This window comes from Falco punctatus (assembly GCF_963210335.1).
Source record: "Falco punctatus genome assembly, chromosome: 10".
NCBI lineage: Eukaryota > Metazoa > Chordata > Aves > Falconiformes > Falconidae > Falco > Falco punctatus.
Window position 1 is genome coordinate 15276057 of NC_137590.1, and position 21906 is coordinate 15297962.

The 21906-nt window shown below is 55.9% G+C and overlaps 1 protein-coding gene across 9 annotated transcripts in view; it reads left to right on the forward strand.

Moving 5' to 3' along the window:
* Positions 1–688: 688 nt before the first annotated feature.
* Positions 689–21906, forward strand: part of ZNF512B (zinc finger protein 512B) — a 38313-nt gene continuing 17095 nt past the window's right edge. For 2 of the 9 annotated variants that reach the window (XM_080404014.1, XM_080404019.1), the window contains exons 1-11: positions 3263–3898; positions 7623–7745; positions 11591–11670; positions 12447–12575; positions 12892–13064; positions 13232–13485; positions 14266–14337; positions 16592–16726; positions 18070–18194; positions 20834–20926; positions 21793–21891. In XM_080404014.1, the coding sequence (XP_080260140.1) occupies positions 7625–7745; positions 11591–11670; positions 12447–12575; positions 12892–13064; positions 13232–13485; positions 14266–14337; positions 16592–16726; positions 18070–18194; positions 20834–20926; positions 21793–21891 (1281 nt within the window). In that variant the 5' untranslated portion in view covers positions 3263–3898; positions 7623–7624. Of the gene's footprint in view, positions 3240–3260; positions 6160–7622; positions 7746–10522; positions 10669–11590; positions 11671–12446; positions 12576–12891; positions 13065–13231; positions 13486–14265; positions 14338–16591; positions 16727–18069; positions 18195–20833; positions 20927–21792; positions 21892–21906 lie in introns of those variants that run through there. The other 7 variants (XM_080404015.1, XM_080404016.1, XR_013930702.1 and 4 more) reach the window with 7 other exon arrangements.

Below are 21906 nucleotides of genomic sequence, written 5' to 3' on the forward strand. Positions count from 1 at the left end.
GCCCCAGGCTGGGTGAGGGGCATGGTCCTGCCTTCAGGTCCCAGCACCCCAGGAGGGTCTGCAGGCAGAAAACCAGATTATTTCCCATCTTTCCTGTAAGAGGTTTTTTGCTCATTTATGGTGTTTTTTAACTCTGGGCCAGGTATCTTTACAAGCCAGGAGTGACCCTTGCCAGGGGTACCTGAGATGGATGCTGGCTCGTGGGTGGGTGTCACCACACCAGCTGCATCCTGGCAGACACAGGGGCAGCTTCAGGGAGACCTTCTGCTTGACACCAGCACGAGAGGCTGGGAAAGCCATGTCCGGAGCACGCGTAGGATGGCAGCACCTCTCTGAGCACACAGCCCGGCCGGGGACTGCTCTGATGGCAGCAGTGGGGTCTTCAAGAGAGCTGGGGTCCCTGGGTGGATGTGGAGCCTGGTCTGTGCCTCCCTGGGGGTAGTGGAGCCACAGGGATCTGGCCTCTTGGTGACACTTGGCTGTCAAGTGTCACCAACCAAGATAAGCAGCAAGAGGAGGGAGGGCACACGTGTGCTTGTCCTGGGTGACACCCTGCTGGGCTGCCCTGTTTCAACTCCCTCCATCACTCATGGGGAGACAAGGCCGGGGTTGCCAGAACTGGTAAAGGCTGCCTTCAATACACCTGAATTTTCCCTGCCCTCTTGAGAAGACAGAGGGTCTCCCCCTGCCTGCACGACTGCCTGCAGCCCCTGCCCTCTGCACAGCCTGATGTGGGAGCTGGGCAGAGGCGATGCAAGGGAGCAGCCGCGCCAAGTGAAATGGCCTCTGTGGGAAGCCTGGCAACATGGTCTGCACACCAAGATTTATCTGATCCTGGCTATTTAATTGCTTTTCCCCCCTCACCTCTTCCTGGGGTCCGTATCAATTTAATTTACATGCTCAATGGCCTGCGTTGCTTCGTCCCTGCTGCCAAGTGCCTTCTCTGGCATTTATAGCCACGGCGTGCGCCGGGCTGCCTCCTCCTGCCTTGTGCAGTGGGAACGGTGACCCAGGGGCCAGCGCGACTGCCACTTGGCACGTGTGGCCCTGTCCCCACCACGGCATCATGTCCATCTGTGAGGACAAGCTCTCATCCACGACCCACCCCTGCAACAAAGCCACGATGCAAGAGGAGTGCGATAATTTCCCACGAGCACGTGGAGAAAGGCAGCACTGCTGCCCTCACTGCTCTTCCTCCTCCTCCTCCTCCTCCTCCCGCTCTTTCCAGCACGGCTCTTCCACACCGGTACAAAGCACGTGAAACAAAGCGCTCCTCAGCATCTGTTCAACATTTGCTGTTCTCAAGCACGTTCCTTGGCCCCCTCCCCTCAGCGGGGCCTGAAGGTAGCAACTGTGGTGGCCTTTATATTGCAGTATTTCAGAGTTTGTGTGCCTCAGCCAGCCCGCGGCCAGCCACTCTGCAAGCCTCCGTGCAACCTCCCGGGGGCTGGGCTCCCCAGCATCTCTCTCTCACCCTCACCCTGCTCCTCCAAATGCAAAATTGTCCTTTGCAGGTACAAAAAATGAAGGCGGCGGCGCTTTGCACACAGTGTGCGTGCATGCACGTGTACCCGGGGTGGCCATTGGGATGCTGCTGAGCGAAAGCAGCGGGGCACCGTTTGCAGTGGTGGAGGAGACTGTGAAGGTGCTGGAGATGCTGCCTGGTCCGTGCAGGCATGGGAAGCTGCCTGCCAGCCCCAACAGGCAGCTGCCTCCCTGCCTGCCACAGGTTAACCGCTCTCCCGGCAGGCAGCTCGCTGGCTGGGAAGCAAAGCTGCCTCGGATATGCCTCATTTTATACAAAGAAGGTGGGCTGTGCCTGTCCCTCCCACCCCACTGATCACCCTCCGCTCTGCCGATAATAATACCTAGCAATTACACAAAGCTCTCCCTGCTCGCTGCAGACATTAATTAAGCTCTTTCCCTGCAACGGAGACAAAGAGGGGAACCGCAGGGAAACTCCCAACTTGGGTTGGGGATTTTTTGGCTTTGGTTTTGCGTGGCCATGCCATGGGGCCTCCCAGTTCCTGGCAGCACTGCGTGAGCCACGTGCCGGTGATGGTGCCGCAAGGCAGCCCTGACAGCGACACTTGGTCTGGGCTTTGCTCTCATAGAGCAAAATTTGTCCATTTAGCCCTAATTTCTGGGCTGCTGTGGCCACTTGCATGGTGGTGCTGGATCCCAGTGTGGCTGTGTGTCCCCTATGCCAGTAACTGAGGCTGGCTCTGCTTTCTGGGTGCTGCTGGCTCTGCAGGGGTGACACCCCAGGCCTGGGAGCTGGGAAAACTTAACTGTTCCACAGGCACCACGCTGGCCTGGCACCCAGCATCGACTCCAGGAGCTGGGGTGGCTTTGCAAGGGACCCGGAGCCTCCTTCCAGCTGTCTGCATGCTGGGATCGAGGCAGGGGATGGATGGGCAGGCACCCTGCCTGCACCCTGGGGTTTGGGGAGTGTGGATGACCAGGCACCCTGCCTGCATCCCGGGGCTGGGGGGGTGGGGGTGGGCAGGCTCCCTGCCTGCACCCCATCGGGCAGGATGACGGGCAGGGCAACGTGGAGAGGAGACAGGCAGGACACCCTGCCTGCACCCTCAAGGGCAGGACGATGGGAATGACACTCTGCAGGGGAAGACGACAAGCAGGATGCCCTGCCTGCAACCCGGAGGGCAGGAAGATAGCCAGGGTACCCTGCCTGCCGCCTGGAGGGCAGGACCACGGGCAGGGCACCCTGCCTGCAGCACGCACAGCAAGATAACGGGCAGGGCACGCTGCCCACCCCCTGCCGGGCAGAGCATCCCTGCCTGCACCCTGGCGGGGCGGGGGCAGCGCTGCCCTGCCCGGCCCTGCCCTGCCCGCACCGCACCTGCCCGCACCGCACCGCGCCGGGCCGGGGACGCTGCCCAGTCCCGCCCCCTCCCGCCGGCCCCGGCCCCGGCCCCGGCCCCGTCGGCGGAGCCACGCGAGATCCACCGGCGCGGGGCCGGCGCGGGCCGGCGGCGGCGGCGGAGCGCGGGGCGGGCCGGGCCGGGCGGGGCGGGCCGGGGAGCGCGCATGAGCCGCGGCGGCGGCGGCGACGGGCGGGCGGGAGCGCGGCAGCGGAGCGCGGCGTCGCCGCGGGTGTGGGCGCGCCGGGGAGCCCCGCACGGCGGCCCGCAGCCGGGGGCGGCGGGCGGCACCGCCTCGCCGGCCGGGGGGCGCCCGGCCCTGCGCGCCCCGCAGCGCGGCCCGCCGCCGCCGAGGTAAGCACCGAGCCGCGGGCCCGGCCCGGCCCCCCCGGCCCGCCGCCGCGGCGGGGACACCCGCACCCCCCGGCCCCGCGCCCCAGCTCCGCTCCGCCCGCCGCCGCGTCGCCATTTTGCCGCTCGCTCTTCCCCTCCCGGCGGCGCGGCCCGGCCGGGCCCTCCTCGGCGGGCCCCGAGCGGCGGGCGGCGAGCTCCGGCCGGCTCCCGGCGATGGGGCGGCCGGGCCCGGGGCGGCGGCAGGCCGGGGGGCGGCACGGCGGCCCCCGCTCGGGCCCGGGGGGTGGCGGGCCCGGGGCGGCCCAGCCCGCACGGTGGCGGGAGCGGGGGTGACAGCGAGGTGGCGCGGCCGAGGGGCTGGGGCCGGCGCGGCGGGGTGACAGCAGCACCAGGCAGGGCTGAGGTCCCGCTCGGCCCCGGGGATGCCCGGGGGAGGGTGCCCCGGTGCCCGCCTGGGTGCCTGCCTCGGCATGGCGAGGCCTCGCTGCCCACCAGGCGTGAGCAGGGGCTTCTCCCCTTGGCTGCTGTGTCTCGGGGGGGAGGACAACAGGGACAGGGGACAGCTAACGTGCTCGGGACAGAAGCCTCACAGCGCCGAAACGCCTCGCCCACACCCGGAGCCCGCTGGGCGGCCGGAGCACGGGGCCTTGTGCCGCGGGGTGAGTCCTTCCCCCCGGGAGAGCCACCCGGCTGCCCCGGGCTGGCGATGGCGCGGGGCTGTGCTGCACGCTGTCCCCCCGCCACCCGCCCAGCCCGGGCACGCAGCGGGTCGTGGGGCTTCACCTGCCACGTGCTTCCCTCTCCGGGAATCCTCCGGCGAGGGCAGTTCCGCTCCCTCCCGAGGAAGTCTTTCCCGCCGTTTCCTCATCTTCCTTCCTGGGAAGTTTCTCCGAGTGTGTGGCTGTGGCTCTGGTTTGGCCTGGAGTCGGTGGGAGGCGGCGTGGCTCCTCCGGCAGTGGCGGCGGTGCCCTTCAGTGTTCGTCACCTGCACTGGCCTCATGGCATCTCTGCCGGCAGCCTGCCTGGCATGCCGTTCATGCCCGGGCACCGCGGGCCGGGAGCGGGCGGCTCGCTCGCCTCTTTGGCATTGCCTACATCTGGAGCCGTTGGTAACTGATGAGCAGGTCGATGGGTGATGGAGCCGGCTGGCGTGCAGCACGGTGCGTCCATAGCACTGGGGCTGGAATCCTGGCGGGAGAATTTGTGGTCAGGACCCGCAGGTGACATTCCCCCTTGTAGCCATAAGGACACCATGGGGCTGAGAGGCCATCCCTGGCTGCACGCGTGCTCCCACGGACCTAATCCAATGTCACAGATGGGCATTTATATGTGGAGTTATTCCCCCTTTTCCAGTTCATGCCCAGTTTCCAGGCTGTGCCCAGCCCGCAGAGCCCAGCAGCTCCACGGGAGGGATCTGTCCCGGAGGGAAGGAGCCTGCTGGGGCTGCGAGTGGCTGGGACGTTGCTGTCCCTTGTCAAACCCGGCAGAGGAGCGTGTGGCTGTGCTGGCCGGGCAGAGCTGCCAGTGGCTCGGGAGCGGTGCCTTTGGCATGGTGGGTTCCCAGGCTTCGCTCCCCCCTTCCCGCAGCCTCGGGCTTCCTCCTCACCCCTGCTCCTGGCACCACCGACTTGGCCTCTGCTCATCCCATGCTGGCTCCTGTGTTGACACGGGATTTTTTTTTTCTGGAATTGGAGTTGGACACTTCAAAAATGCTGCCGCGAACTTCTAAAAAGTTAACTAAAAAGAGCTGGAGGCTTCATCAGAAAGATGCTGCCAATCCCAACCTTCCTGTACCACATCCCAGCCCCGCTCGCAGGCAGGACCCGCCAAAGTCTTTTCCTCCCATTGCCTGTTGCAAAAGGGTTGTCACCAAAAACATAACGAAAGCATGGAAGGGTGTGGGCTGTTGCCGGGTTTCAGCGTGTGTAACTCAAAAATGAGTGAGAAGTTTGGACATTACAAAAAAAGAACAACTACCAACAATGGACTGATTTTTGCTCTCTGGCTCCGGGGCAATTCCTCTGGGATCCCTGGGGTTGTATCGGTGGCCAGGGAGCAGAATTTGGCTCTCGCTAAGTGGCTTATGGGATTTTTATTTTTCATTTAGCCGAAAAATAAGAAGGGAAGAGGACTCAAAGAAGTATTTGGTGTGGAAAAACAAAAAGGCCTTCAAAACCTCTTAAGCTGGCCAGAAAGGGTCCCTTTGAGGGGATGAATGAGTTAAGAGGAATGAGGAGTGTCCAGCTGTGGGAGCAAGACTGAGCTGGGCACCTGGAATGTTGCAGTGGTTTTGGGATTGGAGCATTGCAGGGTGGTGCTCGGTACCGTCCCAGCTCCCATGGTTTGGTGTGCGCTGCCATGGGGGGTCCAGGGCGCAGGAGGTGGGCACCTTGGCCAACAGCGGGGTCTGCCCTGCCTGTCAGTCTTTGCAAGTCGTCCTTGAGCTGCCTAGCGAGGCGGGCACGGAGGTTTTGTGGTCTGTAGCCCATCTGACAGCAGCCCTGCCTGCCTGCATCAGGGTATCTTGCTGCTCGGGGTGCAAGTGTGCTGGTGGTCGCTCTTTGGTGTGGGAGGCCCTGCTCAGCCTTCGCCCCAGCGCTGGCCCTCCCTCCCCTCCCGCTGGGATGTGCCGGCCCAGGGGGCAAAGCCATGGCACGGTTGCATTGGTGCTAGCCCTGGTTGGGTAAATGTGTTAGCTGGGTGGGTTTCCCCTTGGTTTTCACATTATAAAGCACAGAGATCTTGTAGTCTTTAGTTTTCCGTTCACTAGTCTTTCGTGAGTCTTCCCCCTCCCCTTTTTTTTTTTCCTTTGAGCAACTCGCCTGGGGATTGCTCAGAGGTGCCAGGAGGCAGCACAGGAAGGAAGGGGACTGGCAAGTTCGTTCCTGGCGGATCTGGGACAGTAGCAGTGCCTGCGTGGGTGAGAATGGAGCTGTGATTTGGGAAGGGGCTGCAGGGACCCCTGTCTGTTCTGGAGACCAGCTGTCCCTGGGAAGGAGTGGAGCCACAGGCAGTCAGGCTGCAGCTCCTACCAAGGTCTCCCACCAAAAGAGCCCAAATTAGCTGAATAAACGATCCCTGTGCTCAGCACCAAATGCTAGAGAACCTGTTGCCAAGGCTGGAATTTCTCACTTGATCCGATTAACCTTTGTGTCTATGCAAACAACCACATATGTGTCACCAGCCGAACACAAGCCGGAAGCTTTTGCCAGTTCTTCACGGAGCATCTGGGCTGCATGTGATGCACGGTGCCCAGTGCTGCATGGAAAGTCCCTGGGGACGCCTCAGACAGGGCTGTTGGGCCCTTGTGTCCCATGTGTTGATGGCCTGGCCAGCGATCTGGGCACCCAGGAGATGCTTCCCCTGACCTTTGCTGTCTCTGGGCGCCAGGATGGGAGGGATGAGTCTGGATGCTCAGGGCATCAACTCCATTGAGTTAAGCGATGCTGGACGTGATCTCATGGGAGGAGTTGGGAGTGACGCGTCAAATGTGTTTTAAAAAACCTGTGTGTGTGGGAGAGAAGTGTTGAGCAAAAGTGAAGAAAGCAGCGGTTGGCACTTCCTTCAGTCACGCTGCCGGTACCTGGCTGAGGATCAGCATCATATCCCGACCAGGGTCTCAAGGCCGTGGTGGTCCAGGGAATCACTTCCCAAGGGCCTGATGCTCTTGTTGTGGAGGACACCTTTAGCCCAGCTGCATCTCCCGATGCAGCTGCTGTCCTCAGATGTGTCTTTGTGCTGTCAGGAGGGGAGGAAGGTGCTTGAAACCAACCAGGGCAGAGCCAGCCGCACCATGGGCTTCCTCCTGGCACTGCCGACGTGGAGGGGTGTCCTGCTACCGGCTTCCGTCAGGAGTGAGATTGGACCTTCTGCAATAATTCCTCACGTTCATTATTTATAGAGAAGCCAAATTGAATTATTAATACGGAAAATTCAGATAACATTAACAATTCTCAGTTTATAACAGTTTCCCATTAATAAGGAAAATTGGAAATTTATCACTACATCTGTTCATTAAAACTCACTATTTTTTTTTCTTTTGGTGTCTTAAATGAAAGCAGAGAAATAAACGAAGAGGAAAAGCCATTTATTCGCTACTTCTCTGGGCAAAGTCAGCCCATAATTTTTAATAAAGTCTTTGCAGTTATATGTGGAGGGGGAAACCAGCATATAATGAAAGCAGCTTTTCAGCCATGTCCATGGTGTTGCTCGACCGTAGAACAAATACTCGGAAGCACGTCCCGTTTATTCTCTTTGTGGGAACCTTTAAGCTGCATGATAGTTTTCTAATTTCCCTTCCTCCTCAGCAGCTCTCCTTGCTTTCAGCATGTGTTGCTCCTGGCTCCGAGGAGTGAATTTTAACGCTTCCCCTGCTTCTTTCAGAGATGGCGGATTCCTATACCTTTAAAGGTGGAAGGAAAACTGCAGGCTCTAACAAACCCGCTGCCAGCAAAGAAAGCAGGACAGAGACAAGGATAAACCCACCGGCAGAGCTGCCCAAGCTCGGTAAGGAACTGGTTTTTAGTTTCTGCAGAGCTGGATGGGGCAGGGGGGGTGAACCTGGTGGGGGGGGGTTGGGGGGCAGCTGCCAAAATGGGGGGGTTGTGAGTGCATCGAGTCTCAGCATACCTCTGCTCCTCACTTCGATCCACTGGTGAGGGCTGTGCTGGGCAAAAAAAGCCCCAGGCCCTTGGAGCTGCAGCGAGCCGATTCCTGGGAATTGGAGGGGAGGGATGGAGATGGTCTCTCCCTTTCGCGAGGCGTGCGTCTGGCTTAACGAGATGGGTGTCTCGCCGCCTATTTATCGTGTTGGTAGCTAAGTGTTACATCAAAGGATGGAAAGGCTTAAATGAGTTCAGACCATCTGCTGTCTCCCGTGTCGCGGCCCCCGGGATGGAGGCTTGCAAGCATACGAGCCCCAGGGGACCCGCTTGCTAAGGGCTGTCACTCTGATGGATAGCTGATTTCTCTATCCAGGAATCTCCAGGCCCAAGGAGATTGTTTTTCTCCTGTGTGCTTATGCTGGGAGATCCCCTCTGTGGGTGCGGAGGGGCTTTCGCTGCCTTTACCTTGCTAACGGCAGCCCTGGGTGCTGAGGGATGCCCGCACCTGGGGCGAACGTCAGACCTCAGAGGTGTATCTCAGACCTGGCACCCAAAATCAGTGGCCTGGCGGGGAAATGCTTGTGCACTAAATATTTCCCAAATGCCGCTCTTCCCCTGAGGGCGCTGGAGCCGTAATTGCTCGTAGAGGAGTGTAACTTATTGCTAAGGGGAATGAGCTCCAGCTGTCCGCAGTATGAACATACCTGTGTTCAGGAGAGTGGTTTTCCTTGCGCCACATCTTATCAGCACCTTCTAAAGTAGAAAAGCCCTTTTTTTTTTTTTGCCCTTCCTTCAGTTTAGGTGGACTGAAAGTGATGGAGTAAAGGACACTCTGTGATGAAGGTATTTCATTGCTTTCCCTGGGAAAGTGCTGGAGGTGGAAATGTCCGCCAGGGTTCACTTCTTGCGGGTGAAGACAGGGGCCTCCTGCAGTCGCTTTGCTGGCCTCCCTCAGATGCAGCAGCCCGGCTGGCGCATGGAGCATCCCTTCCAAGCCAGGTCTTAGTCCAGGGAAGCCTCGAGTCTATTGGCAGGCCACCTCCAGTCCCTGTTTCTGAAGAGCATGATGTTTTCACCTGGCTGATTTAGCCTAAAACTGCAGTAACCTGCTGCAGAGGTGCCCAGCCACAGTACCAGCCGTAACGCTGAGCACTGTCAGGTTTGTGTCTCCTGCAGGTGCCTGTAAGGGTCAGGGTTTCACACAGACAGCAGCTGGTAGCCAGGAGTGAGGTGTCGGGAGAGGACATGTATTTTCTGCTCCTCCCATCGCTGTTCTCGCTGTCCCCAGCCAGCAGTTGAATGAGGGGTGGCTGGACTGGGAGCTCTTGTGTTTGGCACGAAACATTGCCGAAAGTTTTGAAACTTGTGCAAGTTGCGAAAAGGAGAGGAGAGCTTTTTTTGCTCAAGCTTCTGCGTGAGCCGTGACCCCAGACATGCTGGGGTGCCGGGGACAGCTGCCTGGAGGGGCAGGGACGTGCTGTTGTGGAACATTTCAAATTTGGAATATTTTGAAGTGTTTAGGAGAAAAAGTGAAAACCAAGGAGAGTAATGAGCAGGTAGCTGCAGTGTTGTGAGCTTTCGCTTCAAGTTCTGCGTAATTTGGGTTTTTTTCATAAACTCCCAGCTCCTGCAGTCCCTTGATGTGCAAGAGCTGTAGCTCCGTTTCATGTGCAGGGGGAGGCCCTCGCTTACCTGAAGTGTGGAGGAAAAGCCTGGTCTGAGTGTGTGCGTGGGAGCATTGGAGAAAATACAAAATGCAGAGGGAAACTGTGATGCACAGACATCGTTCTTGGGCACTCACTGAGAACTTTGAAAGTTCTGGATCACTATTGCTCCAGAACTAGCATGGTTTGGGGCCAAGCTTGCAAACCCCTCCACTCTCTTTAGGACCATGAGCCATTTAGGGGCAGGAGCCAGGCAGGTAGGAATCCAAACTGAACGGGGTGTTTTAGGGACAGCTTAGAGGCTGCCTTGCGGGGGCTGGGGGGTGTAAGTGGCTTTTTTTGGACTTTTTCTTGTAGTCCGTAGAGGTCACCACCTTTTGCAGATGAGGCCACCTGGGCTAGAGGGATTCCCAAAGGATGGTACATCACCAGTGGATGCTTTTATGGGTATCCAAGTGGAGCAAACCGGCTGGCATCACTTCAGGCAACTGGAAATAAATGAGCCAACTGTCTTGTTCACTATTTTACCCCTGGCTGCTGGGGAAGAAGGCATGAAAAGGGAGAGGGTGTGTGGTTTTGGCAGTGCCTTTGTAGGTAGCTGGTTGGCTTTCTGTTTGATCTCCCTTGTTCCAAAAAAATCCTGGATTGGCTTCTGAGTACAGCCAGTGCCAGGCTTGGAGCTGAGCTTCAGTTTCTCAGGAACTAGAGGGATTGCTGGCTCGGCTTCCAGCCTCTTATTCTTACCTGATTTTCACCAGAGAAGGGCGTTTTACAGATTCAGTTTAGCTTTTTTAATCTCAGTTCTCCTGTTGTAACTGTTTTGGGTTTTCTTCTCAGGGATGCTTTTTGACTTGTTTCTGTTCTCGTAGCAAGTGGCTTTTATTCCCAGCCGCTTTCATTAAGCCCTCACAGATCTCAGTCTCAGTTTTCGGTACACTGCTTTTCCCGTTGGCTGCTCACATCTGTCCAGTTTGGTTTTGGCTTACACTGACTCCAGCATCACTTAAAATTACAGGTTAGCCCTCAAAATGCAGCTCAAGGCCTGCCAGGAGTGCAGAGCTGTGGGGGGACGGCGCTGTGCAAAGGGAGCGGAGTCTTGCCAAGGCTCTCCAGACCCACGGGGTGACCAGGATGCTTGGCTCCTGCTTGGAGTGATGGGAGGTTGGATGTGAAAGTGGATTGATTTGGTGAACTGTACTCAGCCCCCGCTTTGCACAATCCATTTTGGGTGTGAATTAGGTGAAATTGGGGAGTTTGCTGCCGTTGTGAGCCAAAGTGTCTGGTCTGGGGCTTGGCAGTTTAGCGTGCTTGTATTTGGTGTGCCCCACCACACAACAGCAGGGGCTTCTTAATATCTCCTGGTTGTGGTGTCTGGTTGAACTGGGCACGTTCCTGCTCTGCTAGCATTCAGCTCGTGCTTGGGACGCCTCAAGAGTCTTCTGTGAGCACACACAGAGCTGTCATCCCTCATGAAGGTGTTCCCATGGCTTCTCCTCCCCACCCAAGTCTCCCAAGCACTGACTTGCCCTTCCTTGCCTCCCAGCCATCCCTATCCCTGCTGCTCCCCATGGGCTCAACACATCTCCTGGGCCAGTGTCTTCCTCGAGCCCTGGGGCTGCTCAGCCACGCTGGCTGAGCAAAGAGCATGGGGGATTTCTGTGCTGGACAGCCTACCCAAGGCCCAGCGTGCCGACCCAGACGCAGATTTCTTTTGCTAAGTAGCATAGTTGTTGAAAGATTTCTTCCGACCCAAGCAGAATGTCAGTTTTCCAAGGCAAGCCCCAGCTGTGCTCAGACCACTCCGTGTAAATGAAAGGAGAGGGATCAGCAGACACCAGGAGAAGCAGCCGTCTCCGTGCACATATCTGCAGGTGTAGGGGCTGTGCACTGAATTGCAGGGTAGCTGGCGTTGCCTTCCAAAGGGGAATCTCTGTCCTTGCCAGGGTGGAGGCAGACCCTGTGTGGAGCGAGGGAGCCAGCTGGGTGGGGGGAGGCGGGGGCCAGGCAGCAGGACTGCCGGGACAGCGGCTCCTCTGGCACGGCTGGCCAGACGGCGGGTGACGTGCACTGCATCTGTTTGCAGGAAATGCAACCAGTGACAGAACTGAGGGCAGGAAGAAAGGACGACCCAAGGCCGAGAACCAGGCGCTGAAAGACATCCCCGTAAGACCCCACACGCTCTGATCCCTGATGCCCTCCCTGCCTCGCTCCCTCTGACTTGCCCTCTGCGTCTTGCTGTGCTGCGTGCTCCAGCCAGCCCCGCTCCAGGGTTAAACCTGCCTTCCTGGTGGTTTAATCTTCAGACCAGCCTTGTCTTGGGCTTGGCAAGATCTTGGCCTGTCAATCCCCTCCATGCAGCATCCTCTGAAACCCTGGTTAGGGAACAGTACCCTCCTCCAGCCTCCCCTTGCTGGGGCCATGCCCAGATGAGCTGGATTCTTTCACAGCCAGGACAGGTTTGGCTAATGATCTGGCAGCACCGGCAAAGGGATGATTTATTCCCCATGGAGTTGTGCAGTTTAATTCCTGCATGGTAGCGGGGACAACACACAGAGCAGTTTGTCATGAGAGCATGGGCATGGGGTGATTTACTGACTAGATGAAATGTGAGGTGATTAAATCACCCAGGTGACTTCTGGCCTGATTTATTCCCCAGCCTCACCGGGAGCACGTGTGTGCTCTGGGAGGCACAGCAAGGTAAATTCTCAGAAGGAATCATTAGCCTGTAGAGCCTGCAGAGGCTGTCCCAGCACCTCTTGCTGTGGGGAGCACCGCTGCACTGAAGCACGGCCCTGGGGTCCGCTTTGCAGCTGCCTGCTGGGAAGGGGTGAACAGGAATAATGGGAGGTCCCGTGTGGCCCCCTCGGGATGCGCTGGCACTCACATGGGCATGCAGTGGGTCTTCGCTTAGCTATACCTGTTGTCACTCCTGTTCCCAGCTCCCCCTGATGAACCAGTGGAAGGACGAATTCAAAGCCCACTCCAGGGTGAAATGTCCCAATTCAGGCTGCTGGCTGGAGTTCCCCAGCATTTATGGTTTGAAGTACCACTATCAACGCTGCCAAGGGGTAAGGAGACTGGAGGGCTGTCTGTCCTCCCCAGTGGCCAGCTCTTACGTTACCATCTACAGGGTAAAGCCCCTCTCAGGTGTCAAACCCCAGGAGAATAAAATGGGGAGGGCACAGATGGGCCAGGGATGGTTCATGGGTATGTATGAGTGGAGCTGGGTCCCTCCAGCTCAGTGTAAGGTCTGGCCTGGTTGGATTGCGGACCATTGGTAACTGTTCGGAGAGGCAGAAGGGATTACATACAGTTTGTCATCTTGCCTGTGTCAGAAAAAGCCTGTCCCTTTTGTGGTCTAATGTGCGTGCCTGCTCCACACAGGGTGCAATCTCAGAGAAGCTGACGTATTCGTGCTCGTACTGCGAAGCTGCCTTCACCTCCAAAACCCAGCTAGAAAAGCATCGGCTCTGGAATCACTTGGACCGGCCAGTGCCAACCAGCAAAGCAGAAAACAAAGTGCCGAAGGCCATTGGGAAGAGCAGTGGCAAGAAAAGGTAGCAGGCTGTGGCTGGGCTGTGTGGTGGGGGTGGTGTAGGGATGGCTGGGAGAGGGGGAATGTGCCCGCCTCCATTCCCACAATCTGGGCTGGCGAGGGGGGAGAGGTGTCAGGACATTTGTCTAACAACCCCTCTTTAAACAAGCCCTCTGTGCTTTGCCCTAGAGCTGCTGAGAGTTCAGCTTGCCCCACCATCCATCCCAAACAGGCAAAGACGGAAAAAGCTGCGGCCCAGGACCACGCCGAGAATGGCGAGTGCCTGGCGGAGAGCCGGGAGAGCAAGGAGTTTCAGATCGCAGCAGCTGAGGCAATGGCAGCCGCCACCCCCACGGCGAAGTCTTCGAGCGGCAAGGATGCTGTGCAGCAGCGGGGCAGCCAGGCCTCGCTGCAGGAGGAAGACCCCGAGAGGATGAAGCACAGTAAGATTAGAGCCTGGGGCTGTGCTGGTTCAGGAGCCCAGAGAGGGGTGTCCCGCAGGAAGGGGCTCCGCACCAGCCAGCGCTGCTGCGAGTGTCTCTCTGAATGTACATCCAAGCCTTATTTCAGCATCCTGATAATTTGCCCCCCCCCCAGGTTCTTGCAGCTCCACTGGGAGTTAAAAACCAGTTGCAGCTGTGGTAGAGGTATTTCTATAGGACCTATAGGACTGGCAATGGATTGAGTTCCCTGCAGCATAGCAGGCTGCTGTGGCAGCCCATCTGTCCTCACCAAGTGTGGCAGTTTAAACTAGGGTCGTTCTGGCAAACCCATTTTCCTGGAGGATTGGGACAGGGTCAGGAGGCGCACTCTGCCCCTTTACTGCAGGGCTGGCAGGCAGGACCATGGTTGTCCCCACTGTGGCATGGGTTTACACTGCTTGCAGTACCAAAGCGAACCACCACCAGCCACCTTAGCTGCTGAGACTGTGGAAACCACGCAGTTTTTGGCATTAGACAGAGACACCACTTCCACTCATTGAATGAGCCCTGGATACCGTTATCTCTCCTGTATTTTTGGAGTGGGAAGCAGCATCTTGTTACTGTTTGGTGGGCGGGTGCTTCGTTTGACAGCCCCTGTATTTCACACTGGTAAAAGGCTCCTCAAGGTGATCCACTCCTGACACGGAGCGTGTGCCCACCTCATGCCCTGGGACTGGTGAAGGCCCCCTGGCAGTACAGTTATTTGACCAAATCTCTCTCTGTTTCTCTCTTTTGAGTCAGGAAGGAAACAGAAAACTCCTAAGAAATTTACGGGGGAGCAGCCGTCCATCTCGGGGACGTTTGGACTGAAAGGTAATACAGGGACGACTCTGGTCACCTGCAGGGTTGTAGCTTCTCCCTGGGGCACGTGAGGCCCCAGGAGCCCTCTCTGTGGTGGAGATGCATGGCAGCCACCTGCAGCCTGGGGATATCACACTTGAGGAGCTGGTGCCTTTTACCATAAGCGTGTCATAAAGGCAGTGAAAGGCAGCAGCAGAGCTGGCACTGAGAACCACCCTGTCTGCTCTGCTTGGGAACCTGTCGCTGGGAAATGAGAGAAGAGAGGAAAGGATCCAGGTATGTCCAGCTGTGACACAAGAGTAATGAGCTGCTGGCACAAGCAAGACATGAGAAGCGTCATCTTATCGTCATCCCACCATCCAGGGATGTCACAGTATTTCCAATGGCGTCAAGGAGGATTTCTGCTGCGTAGAAAGGCTGGATGACGCATCCATCCCTCAGACTGTCTCCAATGTTGGTCGCCCACATTCAAGAAAATGAATTCAGGGGAAAAGAGATGCGTTACTGGGATGTTTTCTGAGAGGAGGCTCACGAGTTGCCTGCTTCAGCCTGGCAAAGCAGGAGTGAGTGGGACTGTGGTCATGCTCTGTAAATACACCCAATTGGGCTGGAAAGGAGGGAAGAAACCTGGAGTATCCCCGGTGTGAGAGCAACTGGATTCATACTGGCTATGAAATACATTTTATCAGGGACATAAAAAGCAGATTTCCAGGCACTGCAGGAGGCAGCACCTTCTAGTACAAGGGGCACTCAGGGAGAGGCACTGGTGGCTTTGAAGGAGTTACACACTTCCTGAAGGGCAGGCTCAGTGTGGTATCTGCGATTTCCTTTCCCCTGGCTCCTGGGAAGTCGGGATTGTTTCCCTTAACTTCCCCACAGAGGCACTGCCGTAGACTGAAACATCTGTGAGTTCCTTGAGAATATAACTGGTGCCCCTGGTGACCTGCTGCCTCAGATGGAGACTGAGGATCAGGCAGGCTTTGCCTACATCCCCTGGGCTCAATGTGGCAATTGGCTCCCCAGAAACAAGGTGACACCAGCCCGTCACGGGGTGCTTGCCTCCATTCAGACCCTGGCTTTGCAAGTGTCACGACCCAGAAGTTCAGGGGGACGTGGACCCTCGTGGGGCAGGTGTGGATCTGACCCTGGCATTCACCATGTTGCCTCCAGCACCTTCTGTGGAAGCACAGGGAGGGTGTGGACCCAGGGCAGAGCCCCCTCCTCTCTTTGCCAGCCTTTCCAAAGCATCGTTTACAAGTCAGGTTTTCCATTTCTTACCTCAGCCCAGGAACTGCCGAGGGATTCTGCGTGACAGAGGGGACTCGGGCGCATCACTGCTGCTGGCATGCTCTCAGCGTGTGCTCGCTTCAGCATGTGCTCGCTTGGCCTGCTCAGTGCAGGGAGGAGCTTCAGTGGTCAGCAGCGATCTATTTAACAGGCTGAATGGGAAGCACACGCTTTGCCGGTGCAAGTGTGTGGGGGTGAGGCACAGACAAGGTGGGAGGATGGACGTGTTTGGGAGAAGCTGGCTGAGAGCCTGGCACTCTGCCTGCACGGAGAGTCCTGGCTTCGATTTCCTCGCCACTTTGCAGGCAGGCTTGGTGACAGTCACCAGCCACCCAGGGTAGCAGCTCCCCATGTGCCTGTCACCCAGTCACCCCATCTCTCCTCCTGTTTCCTGACCCTTCCCAGCACCCAGCAGTCCCTGGAGAGACCTGTGTTCGTTGTGGCGATGATGGTATGTCATCATACAGATCCAGGGATGAAAGGTCCTGTGGGATCTGGTGTCTGGGATCCCAAAGTTTGCCCGGTTTTCTAAGGGGAACCCCAGTTCATTGGCCCAAGCAGTTAGAAAGCCTTTCTGATGCAGGAGCATTAGCAAGAACGCCACTTTTATACCCCGAGTTTGCTGTTCCAGTTCCCCTTTTCACTTTCTTGCAAAATGTCTTTTTGCTTTCACCCCAGCCTGCCTTTCCCACAGTCTGCCTGGCTAGAAGCATCCTACCCTGCTTTGCCATGGCATTTCCATAGTTCATAAACTGTCTGGGTTGGGAGAAGAGATTCTGTTTATAAAACAACACAAGCTGTTACGATATTGCTTGTCATAATTACAGAGCTGATCTTACACATACAGCTGTGGCAGACCTACAGCCAGCTCAGCGTCCCTGGGTTAGAGGTAGAGATTTTTTACCTGCTACATGCGAGTTGGTCTGAGGGTATTAAAGCAAGTACCAAATGAAAAAAAAAATCCTCTCTACCTCTACAGGTCTTGTTAAAGCAGAGGACAAAGCGAAAGCTCATCGAGCCAAGAAGTTAGAGGGTAACACCAACACAGAGGAGCTGAAAAAGAAACCTCCAGGAGCTGGTGTGAAGAAGGAAACAGCTGTACATCTACCAGCAGGTGAGCTGGTGGAGGCAAAGCACAAGCAGCAACTCTGGGTGCAGCTTAGCTGCTTATCCTCTGTTCTGCTCCAAGCCTGCACAGTCCCCACTTCACCCACCGCCTGTGGTTCCACACCCCTCCTGGCCCGGCGAGCTGTTTTCTAGCAGGTTTGCAAGCAGCAGCAGCACAAAATCAGAAGTAGGAGCACACAGCTTTTGAGGTGTAGCTCAGATGTGGGAACAACTACTGCTCCTAAAATATTGGTGCAGGCACAACTGATACCCTGAAAGGGGGATACCTTACCTTGGCTTCACTGCCGGGACAGACCGCTGCTAGTATTGGGAGTTGATAGCCAAATCCTGGTTCCCCCTGGCTTCACTGTGACCACAGTTTGGGTCGATGTCTGGGCTGATGACATTTTTCTAACATAATCTCCATGAATGATGCCAGTGCATAACTCTGGGTGTGATTATGTCTTCCCGAAGCCTCCGAGGAGCAGCTTACACCCTAGTGCAGGTTGCTGACTTTCACTGGGAGCTCTGACAGCAGGAGGAACGCAGGATGTGCAAGATAAACACAGCTGCAGTGCCTTGCACTGCTTTCAAATTCAAATAAATGACTCTGATCTCACAGCCATGCAAAAGCATCCAAATAAACAGATTTGGCAGTTTTTATTCGGACCGGACTTCCCTTGCTGGAAGCCCAGCACTGTTCCGCTGAGAGTGTGGTGTGAACTCTGGACCTGAGAGCAGGTTTTGGCCCCACGTATCTCTTATTTTGGGTGGATTTTTAGCCAGTCGCAGCCATTCAAATAAACAGATGCCTGGAAGCTAGCACTCCCCTAGCTGTCTGTCTGTCTGCTGGGAAGAGGATTGCCAGGGAAGTTTTCCAGGCACGCATCCAGATGGAGCCAAGATGCTCACCTTTGTTTCATTCCTGCTAATTGTTTCATTTGGCCGGGGCAAGTTATTCCACATGGGGTAAGATCAAGTGGCTAAGGGCATCATCATGTTTTATCTCCCAGTGCACAAGATACCAGTGAGGTTGGGAAGGCAGACTTCCTTTTCCCTATGAACTGCCAGCAGGTCAGCTAGCTCCATGCAAAGTGGCCCAGTGACCCAGTTCGCTCAGGCAGCTGTGGGGTAGGCAGACCTGCAGGTGCCTGTGTGGTTTGTGTCTGGTTTTGGCTTGGCCCATGCCCGGGATGGCACACCTGGTTTTAACATCAAGAACTTTTCCCACTTCAGTGCTTTTCAACGTAGCAAATCAAGGTTTACGACAGGGCTGTCGTGCCCGGCAGCCCAGGCAGGCCGTGTGGTCTCTGCAGCTCGGTGCGACATCTCTCTCCTTTCCCTCACCAGCAAACCCCGAGGACCAGTGGCAGCGGGAGATCAGCGAGAAGGGAGAAGTTGCCTGTCCAACCTGCAGTGTTATAACCAGAAAGACTGTTGTGGGGCTCAAAAAGCACATGGATGTCTGCCAGAAGGTAAGGACTTGCTTTATTCAATCACGCACATGTGGATTTTGGAGGGGAAGGGATGTGTACATGTGCCACTCATAAATGTGTATTGATGCTCCTAAAACCGGTTTTGGGCTATGTTTGATAGAGCTCTTGATGGTCAGCTTCAGAGAGCTGGCTGCCTCACATCGATTCAGAGGAATTTGGACACCTAATTCTCAGCCATTCTGAATCCCTCTGTGGTCTGAGCCCCTTGCCCCAGTGTCTCCAGCAGAGTCAGGTATTTCTGGTAACTAAATGAATGGGTTTAAGGCTGGAGAGATTGTTGGGGTTGTCTCTAATTTGGCCTCCTCCAGAGCCCTGGCTGTGGGATCTCGCTGTGTGCCATGCCTTGCGTCAGGCCAAATAAATTGTGGTTGAATGAGAGCACATCGCGGGGAGACACTGAGCTTGGATGTGCTCAGGCAGGCTGTCAAGACACAGGAGTTCAGTAATGGTGCAGTGAAAAATTGTCTCTCTGCCACACCGCCATGCATCAGAGCACAGGATTACATCTTCATCTGTCACCTGGCGTGGTGCAGAGCCATCGCCACAGAAAGCCAACGTGGGATCGATGCTTCCTGCTTTGAAAATATGTGGCTCGGCTTTGATTCCACATTCATTTTCTGTAAATGCTTCCTCAGCTTTTGCCTCGCTATTTATACAGCAGTGGGAGGCTACTCTCCCTTTCAGCCCCCCTACTACATCGATGCCGGGCAGTCCTGCCTCCTCTGACTTCCTCCTGGCTTCAGTGGAGTGGGGATCTTGGCCATTGCTGCTTATATCTCCTGTGCTTTGGAGCATCTCCCAGACCAGGCAGGCTCCACGTGAGCTGCATGGCCAGACAGCCTGCCGAGCACGACACTGCCAGAGCAGTCAGGCATGTCTTCCCTGCTATAAATAGGCCAGTGGGTGTTCAGCTGAGGAATCAGGGCTCCAGCCCAAGGAATGGGTGTTCCGTCACCCTTCCCTGGGAGGGACGGTCCTTGCCAGGGCTCACTGTGCCACTCCAGGAGCTGGGGTGCTTGACAGAATCCCTGCCAGAGCAGCCTGTGGTGCAGGGAGGACAGTCCCCAAGCTCTGGGTGTGTGACCACAGGTCCAGCTCTCAGCATTTCACTTCTGAGATGAGCATCTGGCACATCATTAGCAAGACCCTGCTGTGCAGGTACATGTCATCCCCATCAGAAGTGACCCTCTCAGCTTGCTCTCTGCTTTGGCTGAAGTATTTCTTAGTTGGACAATGAAGCAAGGATGTGCAGGCTCCTGAAACTCTTACAAAACAACAGAAATCGGTTTCTCCATTCCTTGCTTGTCACTAAGCAGTCTGCCCTGTTCCCTTTGGTTTTGGAAAGGAAATAAGGGATGGGGACAGTTGCAACGTGCTCAGACCTGAAGGAGATGAGGGCAGGTATATCCTTGAGATAGGTCAGTTGAATAAAGTCTGAATTCCATACAAAGCTAACAATTTCTGGGACAATGGAATCTGTCTAGGTTGCTTAGGTTTTTTTAGCTGTTTTGTAAGAGCTACTCCCACCTAGAGTGCTGCTTTCAGCTCTGGAGCCCCCAACATAAGAAGTATGTGGCATCCCAGGTGGGAGGGCTTGTTAGAATATACACATGGCACATTCTTCAGTGTTGACCGGAGGAGTAAACCCCAAATTGCTGAGGTTGGCATCTGATGAGGTAAGGAGCTTTTAGCATCCACCTTGTTAGGTTCAAGCACTTGGGTCTGGAACAACATTAACTGATGGGAGCTCAGGTACAAGTGAGTCATGCCCAGCTGGCTGCAGTGAATTTATTCTTCATTTTCCTGGAGCTCCAGGATGAGGAGGGATTTGCAGCTCCATCTTCATTCCCTCTCCAGCCTCTAGTCCAGGCTTGACTGAAGGGGAAGTGGAGCATCAGCTGGGCCGGAGAAGCAGGAACAGCCATGGCCGTCCAGGCACTGGCTCCCTGTCTGGACATTCTGTCTCTCCCAGAGCGTTCAGCTCCTGAGTCAATAAATTCTGGTACATGCGCCAGTAAAAGTCATGATCTGGTTACTGTCATTGCGAGTTCCCCTTGTACGTCGGTGTGTGCACTTAATGCATCTCCCCAGTCACTCGGGCGGCCAAGTTGGGTCAAACAGCAGAGCAGTATGAGGCAGGAAGCATTCTGCTGTGATCGTGTCCAGCAGCGTCTTAATTTCAAACAGCCCAGGCGCCCAGAAAGCGTATTGTACGCCAGCATCTGTTGTAGTTAATAGGGCTGCAGAGCACAGTCCGCTGACATATTGGTAGATCAAAGCTTCTTCTCTTTCCTAACCCTTTAATAGGAAGACTTAAGACACCAGGGCCAGATGTTTCCAGCCAGTGGGGCTTTAAATCTACATCCAAAGTGGAATGTTTTCCAAAAAATTGGGGCATGTGGGTTTGATATCAGTATCCAGGACAACAGAGAGAAAACTCTGAGCTGCAGGCTGGGCTTGGGATGGGGGACGGGGTCGCTACGTTGCCTGCTGGGTCCCACCTCCGGGTACTGCTGCAGCAACAGCTACCCATGGGGCTTATTGACAAGCGGCAGCAGCCCTTGGAAAATGAGCGGTGGACTGTGGCCTCCACGGTGACTTGCCTTTAATTCATTCAGCTGCAGGATGCCTTGAAGTGTCAGCACTGCAAAAAGCAGTTCAAGTCCAAGGCTGGGCTGAATTACCACACCATGGCTGAACACGTCAGCAAGGTAAGAGCGCTGGGCTGCTCTTGTCTCGCACCTTGTTTCTCTCTGTCTTGCAGAAGGCGAAGCGATCGGCAGCCCGCTTTCCTTTGTCTTTGTAAAGGAAGGATTCACAACACCATCTTTGCAGCATTTCACATACTGCTCATGCAGACGGTGGCCTTCCCCCGTCCCTGCCAAGGAAAGCCATCCCTTCCCAGGTGGCTAGTTAGGCTCATGTTGATCCTGGGGAGTAGAGCAGAGGACTGAAAAAATAAAAGTGTTTCAAATCCCAGAATGGGGGAAGATTCAGTGAGTACAGCGAGGCGAATTTTGAGTGGCAAAGCTCTGCCTCCAAAACTGTGCCTGCAAATCTGGGACTGATAGGTTCTGCCTTGCACAAATCTCAAAATCTAGGCTTCAGCTCTCCACCGTGCATGTGAGAAGTAGCCACAAATTTACCTGAATAAAATCTAGCAGGCACTAATTTAGATGTTGTTCTTAATAATCTGGTCATGTACATCTCCGAGATAACGGGGCAAGGCATAACCACATTTCTGTGTGTCCCGTGCTTACCAGTTGTGACTTGTCTTTTACCTGTGCATTAACCTCCTGCTCTTCAGTCTGGCTGGTGAATCCTCCGTGCAGGAGCTGCTCCTGGGTTTCTCAGCTGGCCTTTTGGGTGCAAACGCAGGAAAGGCAGGAGCAGATCTGGCACGTAACAGCGAAGGCATTGGCGTGCAGTAAAGCAGTGGGAGATCCAACTCCATTAACGAGAGGTTCCCCCTGGGCAAGGGCAGCTCCTGCGAGACAGAGGTTTACCACCCACTCCTGGCACAGAGGACATGAGTGAATGGTTGACTCTGTCGCTTCTGTTACTTCCTTGTTTCCAGCCTGTTCCTGTGGAAACCGCTGGACTTGGTGAACAGGAAGAGCGGGAAAGGCTGAGGAAAGTGCTAAAGCAGATGGGAAAACTGAAATGTCCCAATGAGGTACGAGAACAATTC